This window comes from Ciconia boyciana, chromosome 4 (genome assembly GCF_034638445.1).
Source record: "Ciconia boyciana chromosome 4, ASM3463844v1, whole genome shotgun sequence".
NCBI classification, from domain to species: Eukaryota; Metazoa; Chordata; class Aves; order Ciconiiformes; family Ciconiidae; genus Ciconia; species Ciconia boyciana.
In genome coordinates this window covers 76,138,347-76,157,068 of record NC_132937.1, presented here as the reverse complement: position 1 = coordinate 76,157,068, position 18,722 = coordinate 76,138,347, and the positions used below count along the sequence as shown (strand labels likewise).

The window sequence follows — 18,722 nt, the reverse complement described above, 5'->3', positions numbered from 1 at the left end:
GGCAACCGCCCGCCGCCAGTCCCCAGGCCGCAGCCCGAGGGGACGACCCGCCTCGCCGCAATCCACCGCCCCCCGCCTAAAAGGGGGGCGCGGCCGGCGGAGTCGATCCAGCCGGCATCCTCCGCATCCCCCGGTCCGGCTGGGGGATGGCGGAGGAGAAGGAAAGGGCCCCGAGCAACACCGGGGAGAATCCGCCTCACCTGCGCGTAGCGCCGCCGCGCTTGGCGCCGCCTGAGCCCCCCCGTCCCATTGAGGAAGCGCCGCCGCTGCCTGCCACCACGCGGGCCGCCCCGCCCCACCGCGGCCCCGCCCTCCTTCCTGCTACTTCCGGGGGCGCCACATAAGTCTCGGGGCGCAAGGGCCGTAATTGCGGTTAGCCGGCTGGGAAGAGGTCAAGTTAGTGGGCTGTAGCCCCTGGGACAGGTTGTGCTGATACCTCTGCTGGATCAGGTGCGTGCCCAGGGGCCCGGCGGCCGTCCGCGACGCTCGACGTGCCAACGACCTCGCCGCGGAGCCGACAGGAGGGGTGGGGATAGATGGGGGGGAGGAAAAAGATCGCGTCGACGTTGCTTTGCGCATGCGTCAGGTTTGCCGCGCTGACCTGCGGGCCGGGTAGTACCGACTCGGGACTACCGCTCCCACCATGCCCTGCGTGGCCGGGGGGGGGCTGCGATTGGCTGCTCCGGGCTGGCGCGTTGTATACTGGGGGCTGTAGTCTTGGGGGAGGGCGGGAACAGGGCTTGGGCACGGCCTTGGCGCTGTGGCGTCGCTGCACGGGAGGATCCTGAGGCGAGTGGGACTCCTTCCCTGGAGGACGTGCTTGTGGGAGGTACGGCTGACGCTACCACGGGCGATAAGCCCTCGGCCTAGAGTACTTACCCTCTGGGCTCCACTGGCCCCGCCCTGGCCCTCTGCCTCTCCTGAGGGGACCACGCTTGTTCGCCTGTCCTTTCGTCGTTTGGCGGCCGCAGTAAACGATAAAGGGGTGGTCAGGGGTTAGGGCAGTGATTTAATTTGCTTGCCTGCGCCTCTGAGGTGGCACTGTTGTCATCTGCAGTGCAGCTTCCATCCTGACTGAGGTCAGTGTGTGGTCTAATGGTGCCAATGGCCTGTTAGGTGGTGTCAGGCTTGAAGGTGGAGATATCTAAGAAATGAGGGTGTTCTGAAATGGCAGGGGTCTCTGTCAAAAACGGCTAAGGCTGGCAAAAGCCAGGGAGGGATGTAGGCAAGTGTGTCAGTCAGGTTCCTGGAAGTACTTTGCTTAGAAAAGATGTATCCAAGGCTCCATGGGGAATTCCTGTTTCTGGTAGAAATTGCAGATAGAGGTAGAGGAAGTACTCAAAAGCTGGACTAAAAAAAACAGCTTTGCAGTTAGAATTGCGATTGGGGGTGGTGGGGGGAAATGGGCATTAAAAAGTAAAATAGTTAAGTGTTACCAGGTATGACTGCTTTCCCTAAGATACGAAGGCAGAAAGAGCCCTGCTTATATGGAAGCTCCATTCTCTTTGCTGAAATACTTTCCTTGACTGTAAAGCAGTGTATTCTTTTCCAGCTTCAAAGGTATTAAGAATTGATTACTGATTGTAAAAGTCTTTGATTTTTACAGACTACCAGATACATTATGAGTATTGATAGAGATGACACATGAATTATCTGAGTAATGTGGTTTATTCTAAATAACAAAACCAAAAGTTTGTATAACTTGTTATTTTCAATTTTGGAGGTTTTTTTTAAGATTAGACCAAACAAAGTAAATTAGATATTGGGGAAAAAAATAGTAGGGACATAGAAAACTAAATATCCGGGAAGGAAGCTCATTTAATGTTGTCCTCTTAGGCAGCAATCCAGCAGACTATTGAAGCACTTAACGGTTTGCTGGATCAGGATCCTACTAAATACATTAGCTGTATATTGCTACTACATAATATGTTATTTCTTCATTGGCTTATGTACACTCTTCCAAACTTCTATAGTGGACATTGCCATTGCAGGAATGAGGATAGACTTTCTGTTTAGCTGAAGTATAAGCTGTGGTCCTGCTCAGGTGTATCTTACTTCTGTGCAACTTCATTTTGTTAGGATGAATAACCATGTACTACATGGAGAATATTCACTGTTTTTCAGGCAAGAGTTTCACAAGCAAAAGGCACTAGAAGAATAAAAATTGTTCTGGAACATCTTTTCTTGCCATGTGTGAAAGTCCATGTCAAGTCAAAATGTCCATCATCCCAGTGGTTAAGTGATAAATCATACCTGGCTAGTTTTGACTTCCAGCCATGCTTGGGTAACTGCAGGACTGGCCTTCAGGAGAGCCCTGAATGAAGCTTGAATGCATGCCCCTGGCAGGATATTTAATTGCCCTTCACCAGTACTCTTTTACTGTTAGAAATGGTAGTTAATCAACTTCTTTAAAACAACAGAAGCATGAGTTTTATCATGGTAGCCTCCCCTTCCTTTCTGCTGTTAGTTATCTAATTTACCAACTCAGTGGCTTGCTTTGGCTTGTGCTATCAGATGTAAATTTACAAGAAACTGCTGTCCCAACCAAGATCTCTAGAAACAGTACTCTGTTCTGGCTACACTCCTTCCCTGTTCTGAAACACTCTCTTTCCTCACAGACAGGATTGTAGTGATGAAAAGTTTGTGTGCTAGTTCTCTCAGGTATGAGAATTTTACTTTAAAACACTAATGTTGTATGACAAGAGGTTTGGCTGTTTTTGAAAGCCAGGTCTAGGCTGTGCAAAATGAAGTATTCAGTGGGGCAAAGGTCTTGTCACTGTTTGAATGTGAAGTTCCTGGAACACAGCAATGTTTAGCCCAGTTGTGTATGTAGAATATGATATTCTATAAATAATATACAACATTTTATGTTCTGGGAGAAACGGAGTAAACGAAAGCAAGCATAATCACTCTTTAGAGCTCTTTACTTCCTTCCCACCCCCAGTATAGTAAAGGTAAGTGAGAATCTATAAATTGAAAAATAAACGTTCTGACTTACACATTTGGCTTCCAAATGGCATCAACATATAATGAGATAACATAGATTCCAGGGTGACTGGATACTGTCACTTCCCCATAATTATCTGCCACTTAGCAGATATGGCAGACAAACCGATTACTCTTTTTAGCAGGCTATGTGTTGTCACGTTGTCTAGTCTTGGGACAGTGGCAGGATAAGGATGAAATTTGCTTAATGCTGTGGATAACCAGCATTCATTAAGGAATTATGACATGGCAGATCCCAAGCCTGATCCTACTCTGGTAGACATCAATTAGAGCAGGATCAAACTGCTGTTCCGTCTACATCTTCATTGCTGCTACAGCAGATTTGGAGAAAAAAAAACATATCACTGAAATCACATAGAGCCTGCATGAATATTTCTGCCTGTGAATATTTCTGCTTGTCATTAATTGGTGATTATTTTGATGCTGTTCTTGCTAGACCCAGGCCTTTCCTGTACCAATGATGCATTTTACTAATGACATGAGATCAGGGAAGTCAGCTCATGTCAGGGAATGAATCATTATCTTACATGCAGAGTCTGCTTGGGGACTTCAGAATCTAATCGTCAGATGAGTTAGTGAACAAAATAAATTTCTGTCAGTTTCTGTCTGAGGAGTTGTTTTTTCCTATTTGTCTATGTGTTTTTTACCAACTAGGGTGGCTCTTTGGACACATCTAATCTCCAGCACACCTGCGCTTGAGAACTATCCAAATGTTTAAGAATGAGAAGAGCAATTTATTTCTCTTTGGCCTCATTTCCACCACCCCCCACCCCTGTCCAATGAATATAGTGGAATTCCCCATTGTTTGGAAGTTGTAAAGTTGACAAAACCAACTTTGCGTAGAATAAAAGTAGCATGTCAAGCAGTGTTCCTTACTGCTTAAGTTGATAGCATGGGGGTATCCAGCACAGTGCAATGGATGGTGTAACATCCTCTCAGATGATACATTATCAGGATACCTCTGAACTACAAAGAAACCAGTAAAAACTGAAGATGTGCTCCTCTGTCAGTTGCTCCATCTAACAAATACTGTGCATTTTATTCAGGTTAGCAATGGTCCGTAGTGGAAAAAATGGTGGGCTCCACCTGAAGCAGATTGCATACTACAAGCGAACAGGAGAGTATCATCCCACAACATTATCAAGTGAAAGAAGTGGAATCAGGAGAGCAGCCAAAAAATTTGTTTTCAAAGGTAAAACTGTTCTCTCAAACTACTCTGAAAATAGATTTTTTTGGTGAAGATTTGCTGATACAAAAAATGAAAGTAGATCTTGTTCTGCAGTGTACTGTGATTTTAATATACATTCTCTATGAAACACTCTGCTTAAGCCTTGTTAATATATAACAGGATGTTTACAGAAATGGAAACTCAATCTGCTTTAGTCCTTTCTGGGAGGGATTTATATATGTATCTAAAAGCCAAACCTTGTTCTAGATACTGGGGAAATACACAGCCATTGCAATCCATAATTCAAAGGACTACAGAAAGGGAAATCCAGATCTCCTTCTAGACAAGGAATGCTCAGTCCGTTCTGGAGGATGCTGTGTGTGAGTGGGCAGACATGCAAGGATGGCTTTGCCATCTGTCCACCTTAGAGCCTTCTGGCCCTTCCCAGCTTTATTGAATCCCTGCGAGGAGGTATATGAGCCTTTGTAGTCTGCTGTGCTCTCTCTCTCTCAATCACATCAAACCTGCCAAGTCCATGTAGAGAGAAGGCAGGGAGGAGTTAAAGCGGTGAATTGCAAAGTCAGGTTGCTGGCAGGCAGGCAATACATCTCATAACACATTCTACCTCCCCTTCCCACCCCCAGCATTAGGTTGTGTTTCAGTCAGACTTCCTGTGGGAATGTTATTTGCATTCTGACTTGCCCTTGTAATGCCTCATGTCCAGATTAATAAACATAGGTGAACAATTGGCTCTTTGGAGGAAATAATGAAAGTATTTGTAAACAAAAAGCTACGTTTACACAGAATTGAATTGAAGTTGATTTATTAAATTCTGTACTGAATCATGCCCAGTAGTTTAGTAAACTAAACAAAAGATAAAGCACTTGCATATAATTTGCTGCTACTTTTCTTCTTTCAGAAAATAAATTGTTCTATGTTGGAAAAGACAGAAAACAAATGCGCCTGGTAATTGTTTCAGATGAAGAGAAGAAAAAGGTGCTTGAGAAATGCCATGAAAACGCTGCTGGTACTCATCACGGCATATCAAGGACACTGACTTTAGTGGAATCTAATTACTACTGGACCTCTGTAACAAATGATGTGAAGCAGTGGGTATGGTGTCATAGCTACAAGGGTTGTTTTAACGTAGTCTTTGTTACAAACGTTTTGTAATCATATGACTTTGATACAGCAAGCACCCGTACTGCTCCATGATGAGGAAACGTAAGCTTACGATCAAACTTTAAATGGTCTTCTTGCCAAAGCATAGTGTTTCCTTTTTTCTTTTACTACTGACCACGTGGCTTGCATATTGCTGCATGTTACGCAGTGGTGGGGAGCCATACTGCCTTTAAGTATGCAGGGCACATCTGGTCTTTGGAGTGATTTCTCTTGCAAAGACTCTTGTATATCTTTGTTAGGATGCAGTGTACCATCCCAAGGATATGTGGCCAGAGTGGCTGCTGGCAGATAAGAATGTGAAAATGGTGCCTCTGCCTTACAATTAGGGATGTTCAGGAAATAGTTAAACAAATCATTGCTTGGGAAAGTTCCTTCTCCTTCAGCCAAAGATACATGGATATGATCACCAGGCAGAATGTGGTCCTTGAAGAAACTGTATGTAAATGTCCTTTACAGCCAAATTACTGTTGCTGTCAGCTTGCTGCATCACCTGAATACTTTGAGTTCATGTGCAACTGTAACATGAACTGAAAATGAGTCTTTGCTTTCAATTCAGACTTGGACAAAGGGGCTCTGTCCTATAGATAAAGCCGATCCATGTTACTCATAGAAGAATATGTATACTGCCAATGGTTTTCAGCCACAGCATACACAATAGAAGCGAAAGGGGAATGATTGGGACTTTCTTACGATCCCAACTGCTTCGTACTTCCTTTAGTATTTACAGATGGTAATGCATATTAAAATCTTTATTGTGGACTTGAAAGAGCACGGTGCTTTCAGGGTGAGGAGAGTTCAGCTATGAATTTCTGCACATCCTTCTCCCAGCCTTCACTGTTTGGTTTTGGTTTTATGCTGGGGCTGAAAAATCTAAGGGTAAAAAATTATAAGAAAGATGATAAAATGAATTTGTTTTGCATTGCCTGTTCTGATGTAACTTACAGAGGAATAGTGGAGACTTATGATCCTGCTGATTGTCTTAAAACTTTACTATCACTTTTTACTGATAGTCTTCCCTGATTTTTGCACTAGGTGTATGCTTGCCACCACTGTCAAGTGGCAAAGAATACAACCACCACAGCACCCAAAGCACACCCTATCAAAGCAGAGGACCCGTGGACAGCAGTCACTATAGACCTAATGGGGCCTTTTAATGTTACCAACAGAAGCCACAAGTACATCATAATTATGACAGATTTGTTTACAAGATGGGCTGTTATCTTGCCGTTGCATGACACTTCAGCAGCTGAAATTGCTAAGGCAATCATAAATGTGTCTTTCTTATATGGGCCACCTCAAAAAATGCCTATTGATCAAGGGAAGGAGCTTGTTTATCAGGTAAGTCTTTATGTGGCTGGTTTAATTTTTTTCAAGAAAAAATACTTTTTTCTTTTTCCCCCCATACTAAATATGAATCTTAGACCATTCTTGAAAGACTGTAAATCTTTTAATTGAAAAAAAAAAAAGAAAAAAGAGGTTAGCACATACAGAAAATGACAAACCGATTATTTACAATTGTAACATTACGCAATTTTTCCCAGAGTTTTATTCTTTGGATAAAGAGCAAAGCAAAATAATTTCCTAGCGGTTGTAGTGTGGGTTTTGTCACTTGGCTGAACTGGCACAAGCTTTCACACTCCAACATGCTGTATTTCATTCATCCATACTGTCCAGTAAAGCAGATAGCTAAGGGTATTTTTGACATTGGCCTATAATGATTATGAAGAACTCTTCACACTTTGATCCTCTCAGAGATGATGAAATCATGAGACTATGATGCACAAAATGATAAATTGAGTTAGTGGCAGAAATGTGTTTAGAAACCATCAATTACTAGCTCCTAAGCCATACTGATTCGTTCTAGCTCTCTCAATACTGGACTGTTTGGTGGGAATATGTATGTAAGACTTTTGCTCAATCACCATCACATCAACAAAAGGGTTGGAAAACTACTGAGTTAGTTTACTTGAACTGTGATACAAAAGAGGGAAACCATCAGTAATTGTGTTCTTTTTCTTTTGAAGATAAATGAAGAAATGTTTGCACTGTTTGGCATGAAACAAATTGTATTGTCTTATCCTCAGACAGATGATGTAAATGAAAGAACATGCAAGACAATCAAAGCTTTCCTTAATAAATACTGCACTGACCATCCAAATGATTGGGATGAACATTTGTCTGCTATTGCTTATGCTTTCAATTTGACAAACTTGGTATGTGGAGGTTCTTCCTCTTTTTGACTGAAGTCCCCCAAAATATCTGCAAAGCTATATGCTAAATTTGCTTGCTTTTTGCTCCCCATTTACATAGGAGCCAGATCAAAACACGCCATATTTCCAAATGTTTAATCGTAACCCACATGTTGTTGAGCCAATGAATATATGTGTGGAAGGAGAATACAGTATGTTTGCCAAAATATTTGAAGCAACTAAAAAAGCCATTCAAGCACTGGAAGAAGAGAAAACATCAGATTGCCAGGTAAATGTTATATATTCAAATTTTACTAGTAAGAAGACTGAAGATAAAAAACATGGAAAGGCTTGAAGTGTAAAATATAACTAACCTTTTAAAGCAATGTGGAGTTTTGTGTAGTTTCTTTTTGGTTTTTGTGGGTTTTTTTTTCCCTTTGCCTGTGATCTGTAAATTCCAGTGTACCTATTCTCGTATGTGTTTGGAGGGAGTAACCTTAAGAGACCTATTGCCAAGAGGTTCATATCTGACTTGGAGGGCTGCATATCTATGGAAGCTGGAAACCATTGCCTATGAACTATCGATTTATGAAGATAAAATCAATTTCTTCAGAACTTCCCAGCCCTGCATATTATGAATTACACACATCCAAAACTGCTTAATGTTATACTTCTGCATTATTAACCAAGGTTATGAAAATACATGATTACTTTTGGAAGAAGGAAATGTAATTCATATGTATCTTTCTGCAGGTGGAGAAAAACACTTCAGATGAACAAAAAATCAGAAACAAAATCACTGTCAAAAGGAAGCCAAAGCAGTTAAATACCCTTCAACTTAAAGTTGGTCATGAAGTCCTCAGGCAAAGAAAAAACTGGTGGAAAGATGGTCGTTTCCAGTCAGAATGGGTTGGTCCTTGTATTATAGATTATATCACAGATAATGGCTGTGCAATATTAAGAGATGCTACAGGATCCAGGTTGAAAAGACCCATCAAAATGTCTCACCTCAAGCCATACATAAGAGGGTCCAGTGAAAAAGGTGTGTGTATATATATAATGTGTGTATTTTTTTATATATATAATTTTGTTGGGTTTTTTAACTGTTCTGTCATGTCTTGCTGTTAGGTTAGGTTATCAGAGTGAACAAGTATCATTCACTTACCAGTGTGAACTAAACTAATACTGGGTAATGTAATAATTGCAGTTTTCATTAAGGAGAACAGTGAGCCTGAGTAGCTTCAAACCTGTGCAGAGCACGGAACAGAGCTAATGAATCACGTTTAAAGTATGTTTAAAAAAAGCTTCCATTGAAGTTGCTTGTAGTCTGCGGTTTGGCCCTGTTCATGCTGGCTGGTGAGAACATGCTAGAAGTATAATTAGGATGAACTGTATTCAAAAAGCATTTTTAGTTTTGATGTAGACAGGATTCACATTTATTTTGCTTGTGCAATGGAAACCTAATTTTTTTTTTTTTTTTGCTTAGTACTTCTTTTTAACAACAGAGTGTCCTCTAAAGCCTTAAAATAGAAAGACTACATCAGAGAACTGATTTTTGGAGACTTTATTTTAAATTGTGCTTCTGAAGAAGTAAACATGTTTCTCTTACCAGAGCAAATAAAATTGTCATGCTCTGCAGTAGAACTGCTAGAAATTCCCAAAGACTTGGGTAATCAACTGCCACTCTTGCTCTTACACATTCAGTGTAATGCTGCTGTGTTAATCAAAGAGTGGCAGCTGATTATTTTCTGTCTTTGAGTCACTGCAGGCATTTTGAGGAAACTGAGTACTCAGCACTTAAGACTTCTGTCACAGAACAAGCTGCTTTTTCATTCAAGGTTCTTAAATAGACCAGTTCCCACCTTATTGGCATATGTGGTTAAGCTTTGGTTCTTCAAAATGCATAAACTGCATTGAGATGGTAATTTCTTCCATCACCTTGTAAAACTGAGGGATTTGCAAAGCTGAAACTAATTCTGGAATTTCATGTGAGAAGCTGATATTTATGCCAGTTGTCAGTTACAGATTTCATAACCAAGATACCGACTTCATGTCACATGTCCAGGATGCTACTTTTATTGTTGGATGGTCACTCTGTGGCTTCCAGTTCTTCATTAAATTGCTGATCCATAAGGAGGAAGTCATACGCATGTCAAGCATGCAGATAATCTCCAGCTATTACAATGACTTTGGTAAATTGTGTCACAGTATAAAAAGTTAAACGTAGTTGTCTTTGTAGGATCGGAGCCTGATATGTTTACCACTAAATACTGCAGAAGCAGTAGATAAACATAGTTTCTTCCCTTTCCCAGTAAGTGGCTAAAGATTAGTTGTCTGACACAGGGGAAAAAATTCAATGGATTACGAATATTTATAAATCTTAAAATTATAGACTGATTATTCATACATCTTTACATTGTGTAGAGAGATAAACCAGGCTTTGCCGAAGTAATTGCCAGTCTTTATCAAACAGCCTAACAGCAATCAAGAAAGAGTATTATTTCAGTTGGATAAGAACAGTGAATGACATAGTGAATGACATCTTTTTCATCCATAAAGAAAAGCATGTATCTTTGTAACAAAGGACTTCTCTTTATTAGCAGGGGTGGACTTTTTTTTTATCTGCAACTTACTTATTATTATTACTGCTGTGGTGTAAGTCTGGTGGCCATCCCTTTGCATAACCTTGGATGGGAACAAAGCATTTGCAGTGTTCTCTGTGAAATAAATGTGGAAAAAGTGCATCTTAGGAGAGGATATTTGTGGCCTTGCCTATGAACTTTTTAAGTGTTATTAAGTGTTTTACACTTCAGATTTTTGGAGCAGGGTAAGCATCTTGTGTGTATCACACTTCAGATGTGTGAGTTTGGGAGTTTTAAAGAGGAAAGGCAAAGCCTGAAAATGAAGTGTTCTTGTTATGTGAGGAAAAAATCTTTCACAGGTAAGAATGGGCAATCAGAAGCAAGGTATGTTTTTATTATCTTTAGACAAAGAGTGTTACAAAAGGTAAATCTTGAGTCAGCACACTGATAGAGCCCTTGGTACAGGTATCACAGATTTGCAGTCTGGGTGTACTGGGTTGCTTGCTACCTGGCTGTCTTTACACCCAGGCAGAGGTTCCAGGACACCTTATGCACACATAATTTATGTGTCTGAAGCAACATTTTGTTTTTCTTGTTTGAGTGTAGTTTGATTTAAGAGAATGGCTCTGGGTCCAGTGCTCAAATGATTCAGGAGTGCAAACAGGCAGATTTAGGACATATCTGTTGAGAAACATGGCCAGAAAAGTGCAGTTTCACCTCCACAGTAGCACCCACAAAGATCCCCCTTTGGACCTACATCTCGTGAAAGAATTTGTAGCCCCTTATGTAGAGATGCTTATCTGTTGAACAGCTCTTGTGATTCAACAGAACACTTCATTTCACACTAGGGTCTTCGTGTGAGCAAGAAGATAGGCCCTAACCTCATCTTCCAAAACAGAAGTATTAACCCCATGTTGACAGTTAGACTTCTAATTTGTCTGGTCAGACTATTTTCATTTTATTTGAACTCATTTGGAAAAGTCAAACACCGTAACCAAGTACCAGATAGAAAAGCTCAATAGTACTATACAGTAGCAATCACCATTGTTGTCTTTAAATTCAATAAAACTTTTATTTCTTTTTTTATTTCTTAAAAAAGCCTGTTGTGTTGCATTAAGACTTCCCAGCAAGAGCTTGGAGTAGCCACGTTTCTCTCTCTGTGTGTGCACAAAATGGAAGAATCTGCGTGTCCATTCATTTAAGGTATTAGTTCAGTAGGTGACTATGACAGATGTCAAGCCTAGTCATTGACCTAGCAAAGAAAAACTCTTTAATGTGGAGCACTGCAAGTATTATTTTGTTTGGCTGCATCTCATTACATCCACATTTGATGCTCAGTGAAATCAGGAAATTCACATTATCAGACTTCTGTCACTCAAACATTCTTGTCCTCTTACGGAAATTATTTTGAAAAGTAAGTTAGCACCTCACTAACATTTTACTTATGGCTTTCAGTAAACTAGAAGGATCTGATTTAATGGCTGCTTTTCTTTTACAGGTAACCATTACTTTTTACAAGGTGCAGTAGTTGTTGACCATGACTATATTGGCTTATCTGAAAGATCTTATGATCCAAGCCAACAAGACTCTGTTGCTGAAGGGGAAATAAATGCCTACACAAGAGATATCATGTCTGCTGTAAAAATGCCACCTGCAGCCTGCAAAGACCAAGAATCAACAGATGGTAAACATCAGACTGAGCTGACAGAAAATCATTGCATTGTATCAAATGATGCAAAGCTGAAGCAATGGCCTTCACCTTGTTGGACACTTCAGACCAAAATAGAGGATACTTAAGCGTAGTCTCATGTCATGTTTCATTGCCAAACAGTTTGGAACTTCTGTGGCAGACTGAAAAAAATGTAATAGCTCCAACTTTCTTAGCCAAATCTACTTTACTACTTTATGAATATAAAAGTGCTGCTGGTGTCCACTGGTTAATTTGTATGCACATTAAGAATGAATTGCTCTGTTACCAAAAACATAGGCACAACCTAGTAAAAGCACATGTTCTACTACTGTATGAATTTAAGAACATTGTAGGTGTCCAGTGGTTAATAATGGGTGTTGAGAAGCACTGACTGGGTGACTGAAAGTACAGGCACAACCTAGTAAAAGCACATGTTTTCATCATGCATTTGAATTTCGGATTTTGTTGGCAGAATGGCAGTTACTGTTATCTTCTCAGGACACAATGCATCATTTCACTGTAATGACCTTTTCATTAATCCTTAGATGAGAATACTGTGCAGAGATACTGTGGGATGAATTTAAATCAAGCAACTTGATGTAAATTTTGCCTCCACTGTAGAGAATACTTTTCCTGTTATGAAACAGTTTCCTACTCTTTCTGAGAAGCTGCAGACTGACTTTTACAGCTTTTAATTTCTCTAAGATCTCACAAAACAGTAAAGCTGCCACAATCAAGTACATTTAATGTCCTGCATATGAAACAGAGGCCTTCAGCTGTTCCCCACTCATCAAAACTGATAGGATGAGCAATTTTAATTTCTCAGGTGTGTCAATCTTAAGAGCATTCAGCATTCATTTGTGCTTTCTTCACAAACATCTGGTTTCCCTTACAGTTACATTTTACAGTTATATTGTTACATTTTTACAGTTACATTTACAGTTACAACAGGCTTGGAGATTTCCACTGACAGTGGTCTAGGAAAGGTGAAGAACCAGTGTTACTTATTCTGTGAATTCCTTGAGTAAGTTGTTAGTGGTCTGGGCTTTGTACTGAGAAGACTATATTTCAAAGCTGAACAGGAATTATTTCATGTGGAAAACTGATGAGTGCAAGTCAGCTCTTTTTATAGGGGAGTGACACAAAGAGGAAGAAAACAACTTCAGCAACTTCTGTCTGACACTGGAAGATTTGCTTATCTCATGCTCTGAACGTCTGCATTCCTTCTCATCTCTGCTGCTGAATGTTGTGTGACTTACAACACAGGTGGAGGAAAGTACTATTTATTAAGAGTTTTCAGTTAACCTTCGATAACAAGATTTGGTCCTCAAGGCTGATTAGGTACCTAACTCGTACAGAAATTCATACCTAATGTACAGTATGTCTTTGATATCACAGGTTTGCTGTGTAAGAAAAGAGCTTAGCTCTATGACAGGATCCTATCTTAAGATTCAAATGAAAAAATACTTAATACTCAAAGTATTTTGTGTCTTCTGAAAATTCTGTCCTATATATATACTTTTTCTCCACTGAGACTGTTTCAGAAAGAGGGTACTGGGAGGTGGTTGGGGATGCTGTCTTAACAGGCTTCTCCTTTATGCCAGCTCCACAGAGCACTGGGAGATGAACAAGCTTTGTGCTGGAATTGACAAACGTACACAAGCTGAGAAGTCCGTCTTTCTGTTAGCTGCTGTTACCCCCAGGCTGTGCTGTCCTCTGAGGACAGCTGACCTTTAACAGGACATCAGTCTAGTGCAGTCAAGGAAGTAAAGAAAGGGGGCTTGGAGAAATAAATTTGTCTTGTTTAAAAAAAAATGCTAGGGAATCCTGCCAAACTAGTTACAGCAGGAAAAAAAACCCACATGTAAATATGACATAAGTGGTAATTGTGAACAGGGGCCTTACTTTGATTTAATTTTTTCCCCCCAGTAATGAGCACTGTGGTCATACAGTATTCTTTCCCTGGCATAGTAGTTTAAAGACAATAATCTGTTTGGGTGCTGTGTGCCATGGCTGCTGGAGGTTCATGTCATGATAATGATGTGGCAGCCTAAAGTGCTCCTATGCTAATCCTTAACAGAGGCCCAGGCTCTAAGCCAACCCTTCCTCCTCCTTATGTACCTTTGTTTCTTCCACTATGATTATTGACTGAAGTGATGACATGTGCTAGAATGGATTTGTTATATTGTTAGATACATTGTGTGTCTCTGTGCATGCAATATATATATAGAGAGAGAGTGTGTGAAAAAGAAAAAAATTAGTGTGAGGGATAAAATTGGAGAATAAGGGAGCTCTTTGCAAGATTCCTTTCTGCTTTGTTAGGTTCAAAAGAAAACTAGTCCCTCTTTTTTTTTTTTTTCTTCAACTGATCAGTTCCTTATTTGCGCCCAGTACAACAGAGCTGTTTTCTGGGAAGCTCTGAGGCGACATAAGTGCTGTGTACTTGTTAAAGCTACATTGGAGAGAAAGAAACTGCTACAATGACAGTGGCATAGGAAAACCAGGAAACATTTAACATACTGTGTAATGACGATCATTCAGGCTTCCTGGTAATTTTGATCTACTGTATTAACAGGCAGGCATTAGTGCCTCTTCAGTGCACCTAAATGGGGCCTTCTTTGCATGTGGGAGGTTCACTGAAATAAAATACAGGGGTTTCAAACTAATGATGTGAAAAACAATCAATGGAAACTGAAAAAAAACCACCAGGAAACTTGAGACATTGCGAGCAGCACACTGTGCTTGAGGAAGTTCAGAGAAACCCTTTGCACCTTTACCATAGCAAAGGGTTGTTCAGTGCATGTTTGTGACTCCAGTGAGTCATGACCTGCCTACTTTTGATTTGTATTTTAACCAACTTGGATAAATACACAAATGTCCATCTGTACTCTTTTTCACTGGCACACAGGTTTGATTTATGATAGGACAATAGCAAAAGACTATTTCATAACAGAACGCTTAGAAATTCTGTTTTCTAATGGAGTTTGTACCCCCTCGTGGCAAGTTGTTTAGAGGGGAGGAATAGAAGGGAGTACAGCATGAAAGAAAAAGTGCAAATTTCATCATACCTCCCAGCACAGTACTATGAACATTTATCCTTTGGGTTTGCTAGTAGCGCTAACTACCAGCTCACAGTTTGATGAAAAACAACATTAAAAACATCTGCTACTGAAAAGACTCTGTACAAACATTCAGAGTGTTTTACTGTGGAATGAAAACCATTCCTCTCTTGTTTGAATACTTCCTGAACTTTTGTATAGAGTCTGCCCATTCTGTGTTACAGAGTTCTTGCGTTCCAGCTACAGACGTTTTAAAATTGTTTCCTTCTTTTTCCTAGAACTGAATGTTCCCTGCTGGAGGGCACCAATGAGTCATGATGTGCTTTTCACAGCAAGCAGTTAACAAATCTTCTGGAAGTACCACTTCTGAGAACCAGCTAAGTTTCCTTTACTCATTTGCTTGGGTGCAACATCGATGTCAATGACCTTTTGCAGCAGACATCCTTACTCTAATGACCTCAGGTCAAAAATCTTTGCATAGTAACCTTCTCAGTATTTTCAAAATATGTAATGGAATATTTTGGGGGATTGGAGTGGATGCTTTCAGTTAACTTATTGGACTAGCTAAAAATAAAACACACAAGCTCTAGAGTCTCACCAGGTGGTGGAAACTCAGCAAGACACAGCGGCAGCTGTCATCATCTATTAGCCTGAGAGTACCCTGCCCACCTGTGAATTCAACAGAAGGAAATGCCATGTTAGAAGTCACCAAGACTGGATGCTGTTTTAAGTTAGAAGTCTAAAATTGACACAAATAAACAGGATTTAGAAGTGTCTTCAGGAAATGGGTATTACACTCCTCTACATGTATTGGAAGACCTGCTGGCCCTTCTGTGGAAATCTTGGTAATCAAACAAACTATGTAGACATTTGGAACGAAAAGCAGTACACAGAAAGCTTTAATTTGAAAAGGAAGGCTCTTCCAGATAGAAGTAACCACACAGTAACTTAATTTTAAAATATTTGATTCTGGAACTATTAATCCTGAGAGATGCATTCCCCAGTCAGTTCTCCTCCCTCCTCTCAACTTGTACACAGACAAAAACCCCACATTTGCAAATACAAGTGCACTCAGGTTGCCTGACCTGCCTACTTGTTTGTCCCATTGTAGTAGGCATTACTACAGGCTCTGAGGATGGGTTGACGCGTTTATCTTCCCACAGGGCTCCTGGCTGCAGTCCATTTTAGCCTGATGATGTGCAAAGTGTTGCGGTGACAAAGGGATCTCCAGAAACCTTGCTGCATTGGTAGCAGAAATAGGTATGCTAATAAACAAGACAGGTCGTAGGAGATAGATACAGCGTTCCCAGTCTGCCAGGCAGTGCTGCCCTGCTACAGATTGCTAGTGCAGTGGTCCACAGATCAGTTGAATACAACTTTCCATAATTTACCAGTTGTTACTTGCGTGGTCCTTTTCTGGGTGCTTGGCAAGAATCTCTGAGCTTTCATCAGCAGAGCTGGAGTATTCAGAGCTGCAGCTAGTGGCAAGCAGCAGTGCCTTGAATATATAAAGTGATATCTAAGTAAGTGGGTTAAAAGGGAATAAATCAGATTTCACAAATTCAGTACTTAAAATTAGTCAATGTTTTTTGACAATTTATGCCTTTAAGCTCTCTATGCCTTGTTTCCCCCTTCTGTACAAAGTGAATAGCACCATGTCCGTTCCCAGACATACTGACAAAAAAAATATTCACTACTCTTCACAAAACTGGCAGGCGTAGCGATGAAAGCCCCAATGGCAGATTCCACGAGAAAACGAGTTCTATATTATTTTGTGCAGAATTTCAGTGATATGCAGTAAATAATACATGGGGTTCCCCACCAGACTGATTTTGAATGTTTAGCTAGTCAGAGAACCATCATCCATCACTTCCACAGATTAAAGACCTAGGAAAAGGAAGGCAGGCTAAATAGGAACAGGACAGGATTTCGCGTGTGGTTACAGTATCATACTGGCAAACTTAATTTTTGAGGTTCTTAACTTCCGTATGTTCGACTCCGCAGACGTTAGGGATCTGTTTTGGCGCGTACACTTGAGCCCTGGCTTCCTCTGCCTCCCTGCTGACGTGGTCGCACGGTGGCAGCCTGTCACCGCGGGAGCGCGCCCTGCACACCCGGCGCTGACTCCGCCACAGCGGCACGGCGATACACGATGCTTGTAGAAACTGCAGCCCGACGGTTTGTTCCTCTGAGGCTTTCGTTCCCAAAGTGCATTCTCAGCAAAATTATAATCTGATTACAGCAAAAACTGTAACCAGATGATAAATATGGAAGCATAAATATATTTCTGAGAGCAATGTGACCTGATTTGTGTGAGGACTATATGACTGACCTTTCACATAAGTTAGTTACAGTACAAAAATAATCTGCTTGTGCATTAGGTAGTTTATACCATAACTGCCAACTGTGGCAAACATTCAATACAGCTTTGCAGCTTCCTAAGAACTGGGCATCTTTCAGTACTCATTAAACCTTGGTTGCTGTGAGCAGGATCTCATGTACAAGTCTCTGGAAAAAGGCCATCCCTCCAGTTCCTTATGCATGGCACAGTGTGCAACCTGAGACCCAACTCAAGGAAACATGGCAGAATTGAGGGACGCAGTCCTTTTTAATGCAAGTAATTTTCTCTTGAGCTGCAGTTTTAGGATGTGCCATGGCTGAAGAAAGCAGTAACAAACATGGAAGGGACGGTGTCGAAGCATTGAGGAATGTAGTGGCCCAGGCAGGGTTCTGCTCTTAAAACCTACGTGATAAGTAGCACCAACTGTAGCCTGTTATGGGTGGGTACGTGGGTTGCCTTATACCCATGCTGACAAAATTCTTAAATTCTACTAACAAGAGTAAAATATTTAGGTTTCTCATATGTTTCAGTATGCAGAATAAATGTAGTTGGTAATTAATAATAATTTCCCCAGTTTGCTGAACTGTTACCACTATTTGCTAGGAACAAATTGCTCTACTGCATCTTTAAAATGGTAATTTGGCACAGTACCCTAGGAAAAAAAAGCCTCTACATCATCTGCGTATTTTTAAAAAGTTGTGCAATGAAATCAGACAGATGCACTCGCAGGATGTCATGCTTCACATGCAACTAATTAATAAGAAACACTAGCGGAAAGGAGCTAAAGAAAGGAGCAGTTCAGCAAACGTGCTTTCATGACCTGTAGTATTTAGAAAATTCTAGTGCAGCTTCCAAGTTGACTCCCATGCAGCTCTCCCTTGTACCTCTTCAAATATGTGTGTAACAAAGCCAGCCAGATGCTCCTTTAAGTTTTCCAGCCACCACATCCAGAAATAGCAAGAAGTTTGCAGGTTTTGCTTGGATAAGTAGCTGCCACTGGAGATTTAAAATCCTTCTCTCCACTGTTAGCTCCCCTCTTTTCTTCTGCCAGTAATGTTTAGCTACACAGATGAATCTAAATTTTTCACAGGTATTGCAGAGGAATTTGAAGAGCAGTTCAGTGTAAATTTTGCTAACAAATTTTGATAATTCACAATGGAGAAAAATATTTTCACATCTAAAAATTAAAAAAACAGGCAAATCACGGTGCTAAAACTCTAGGGTTTACTAACATCTATTTTTACGTAGAAAATAGAGTGGCCTAATTTCAGCTCTTAATTTTAATTGACCTGGACATTTGGTTCTGAGGGGGTTTTTATTAGTACATTACATGAATCTACACAAACTGCACTATATCATAACACAGTCTTTCAAATTTAAAAGTATGTCCTAATGTGCAACTAAATAGTAAAGTTGCTTTTGAATTGCTCAGCAGTGATCTGCTCCCCACAAGCTGTATTGCTAATAGTCTTTCAAACAAGTTCCCACATGTGTGTTTGAATGGC

The 18,722-nt window shown here is 40.7% G+C and overlaps 2 protein-coding genes across 19 annotated transcripts in view; one reads left to right on the top strand and one right to left on the bottom strand.

Annotated features, from left to right (window-relative positions):
* The window catches only part of PPIP5K2 (diphosphoinositol pentakisphosphate kinase 2), a 54,343-nt gene extending 53,800 nt beyond the window's left edge, over window positions 1–543 (bottom strand). For 7 of the 8 annotated variants that reach the window (XM_072860199.1, XM_072860196.1, XM_072860201.1 and 4 more), the window contains exon 1: window positions 201–291. The gene's annotated coding sequence lies outside the window, so the exon portion shown is untranslated. Of the gene's footprint in view, window positions 1–200; window positions 292–436 lie in introns of those variants that run through there. The other variant, XM_072860197.1, reaches the window with a different exon arrangement.
* On the top strand, window positions 301–17,469 carry GIN1 (gypsy retrotransposon integrase 1). 11 transcript variants are annotated; one of them, XR_012042262.1, is made up of 11 exons: window positions 305–450; window positions 4,053–4,198; window positions 5,094–5,287; window positions 6,389–6,694; window positions 7,381–7,569; window positions 7,667–7,834; window positions 8,299–8,587; window positions 11,626–13,158; window positions 15,155–15,721; window positions 16,040–16,136; window positions 16,881–17,465. XR_012042262.1 is itself a non-coding variant. In XM_072860206.1 (8 exons), the coding sequence occupies exons 2-8, from the start codon at window positions 4,060–4,062 to the stop codon at window positions 11,922–11,924; spliced, it is 1,584 nt and encodes a 527-aa protein (XP_072716307.1). In that variant the 5' UTR covers window positions 305–450; window positions 4,053–4,059; the 3' UTR covers window positions 11,925–13,240. The 11 variants fall into 11 exon arrangements, 1 of the variants encoding a protein (XP_072716307.1); XR_012042266.1 differs by having other exon boundaries at window positions 11,626–11,989; window positions 12,938–13,158; window positions 15,155–16,136; window positions 16,881–17,463; XR_012042264.1 differs by having other exon boundaries at window positions 11,626–11,989; window positions 12,950–13,158; window positions 15,155–16,136; window positions 16,881–17,462.
* Window positions 17,470–18,722: the final 1,253 nt, after the last annotated feature.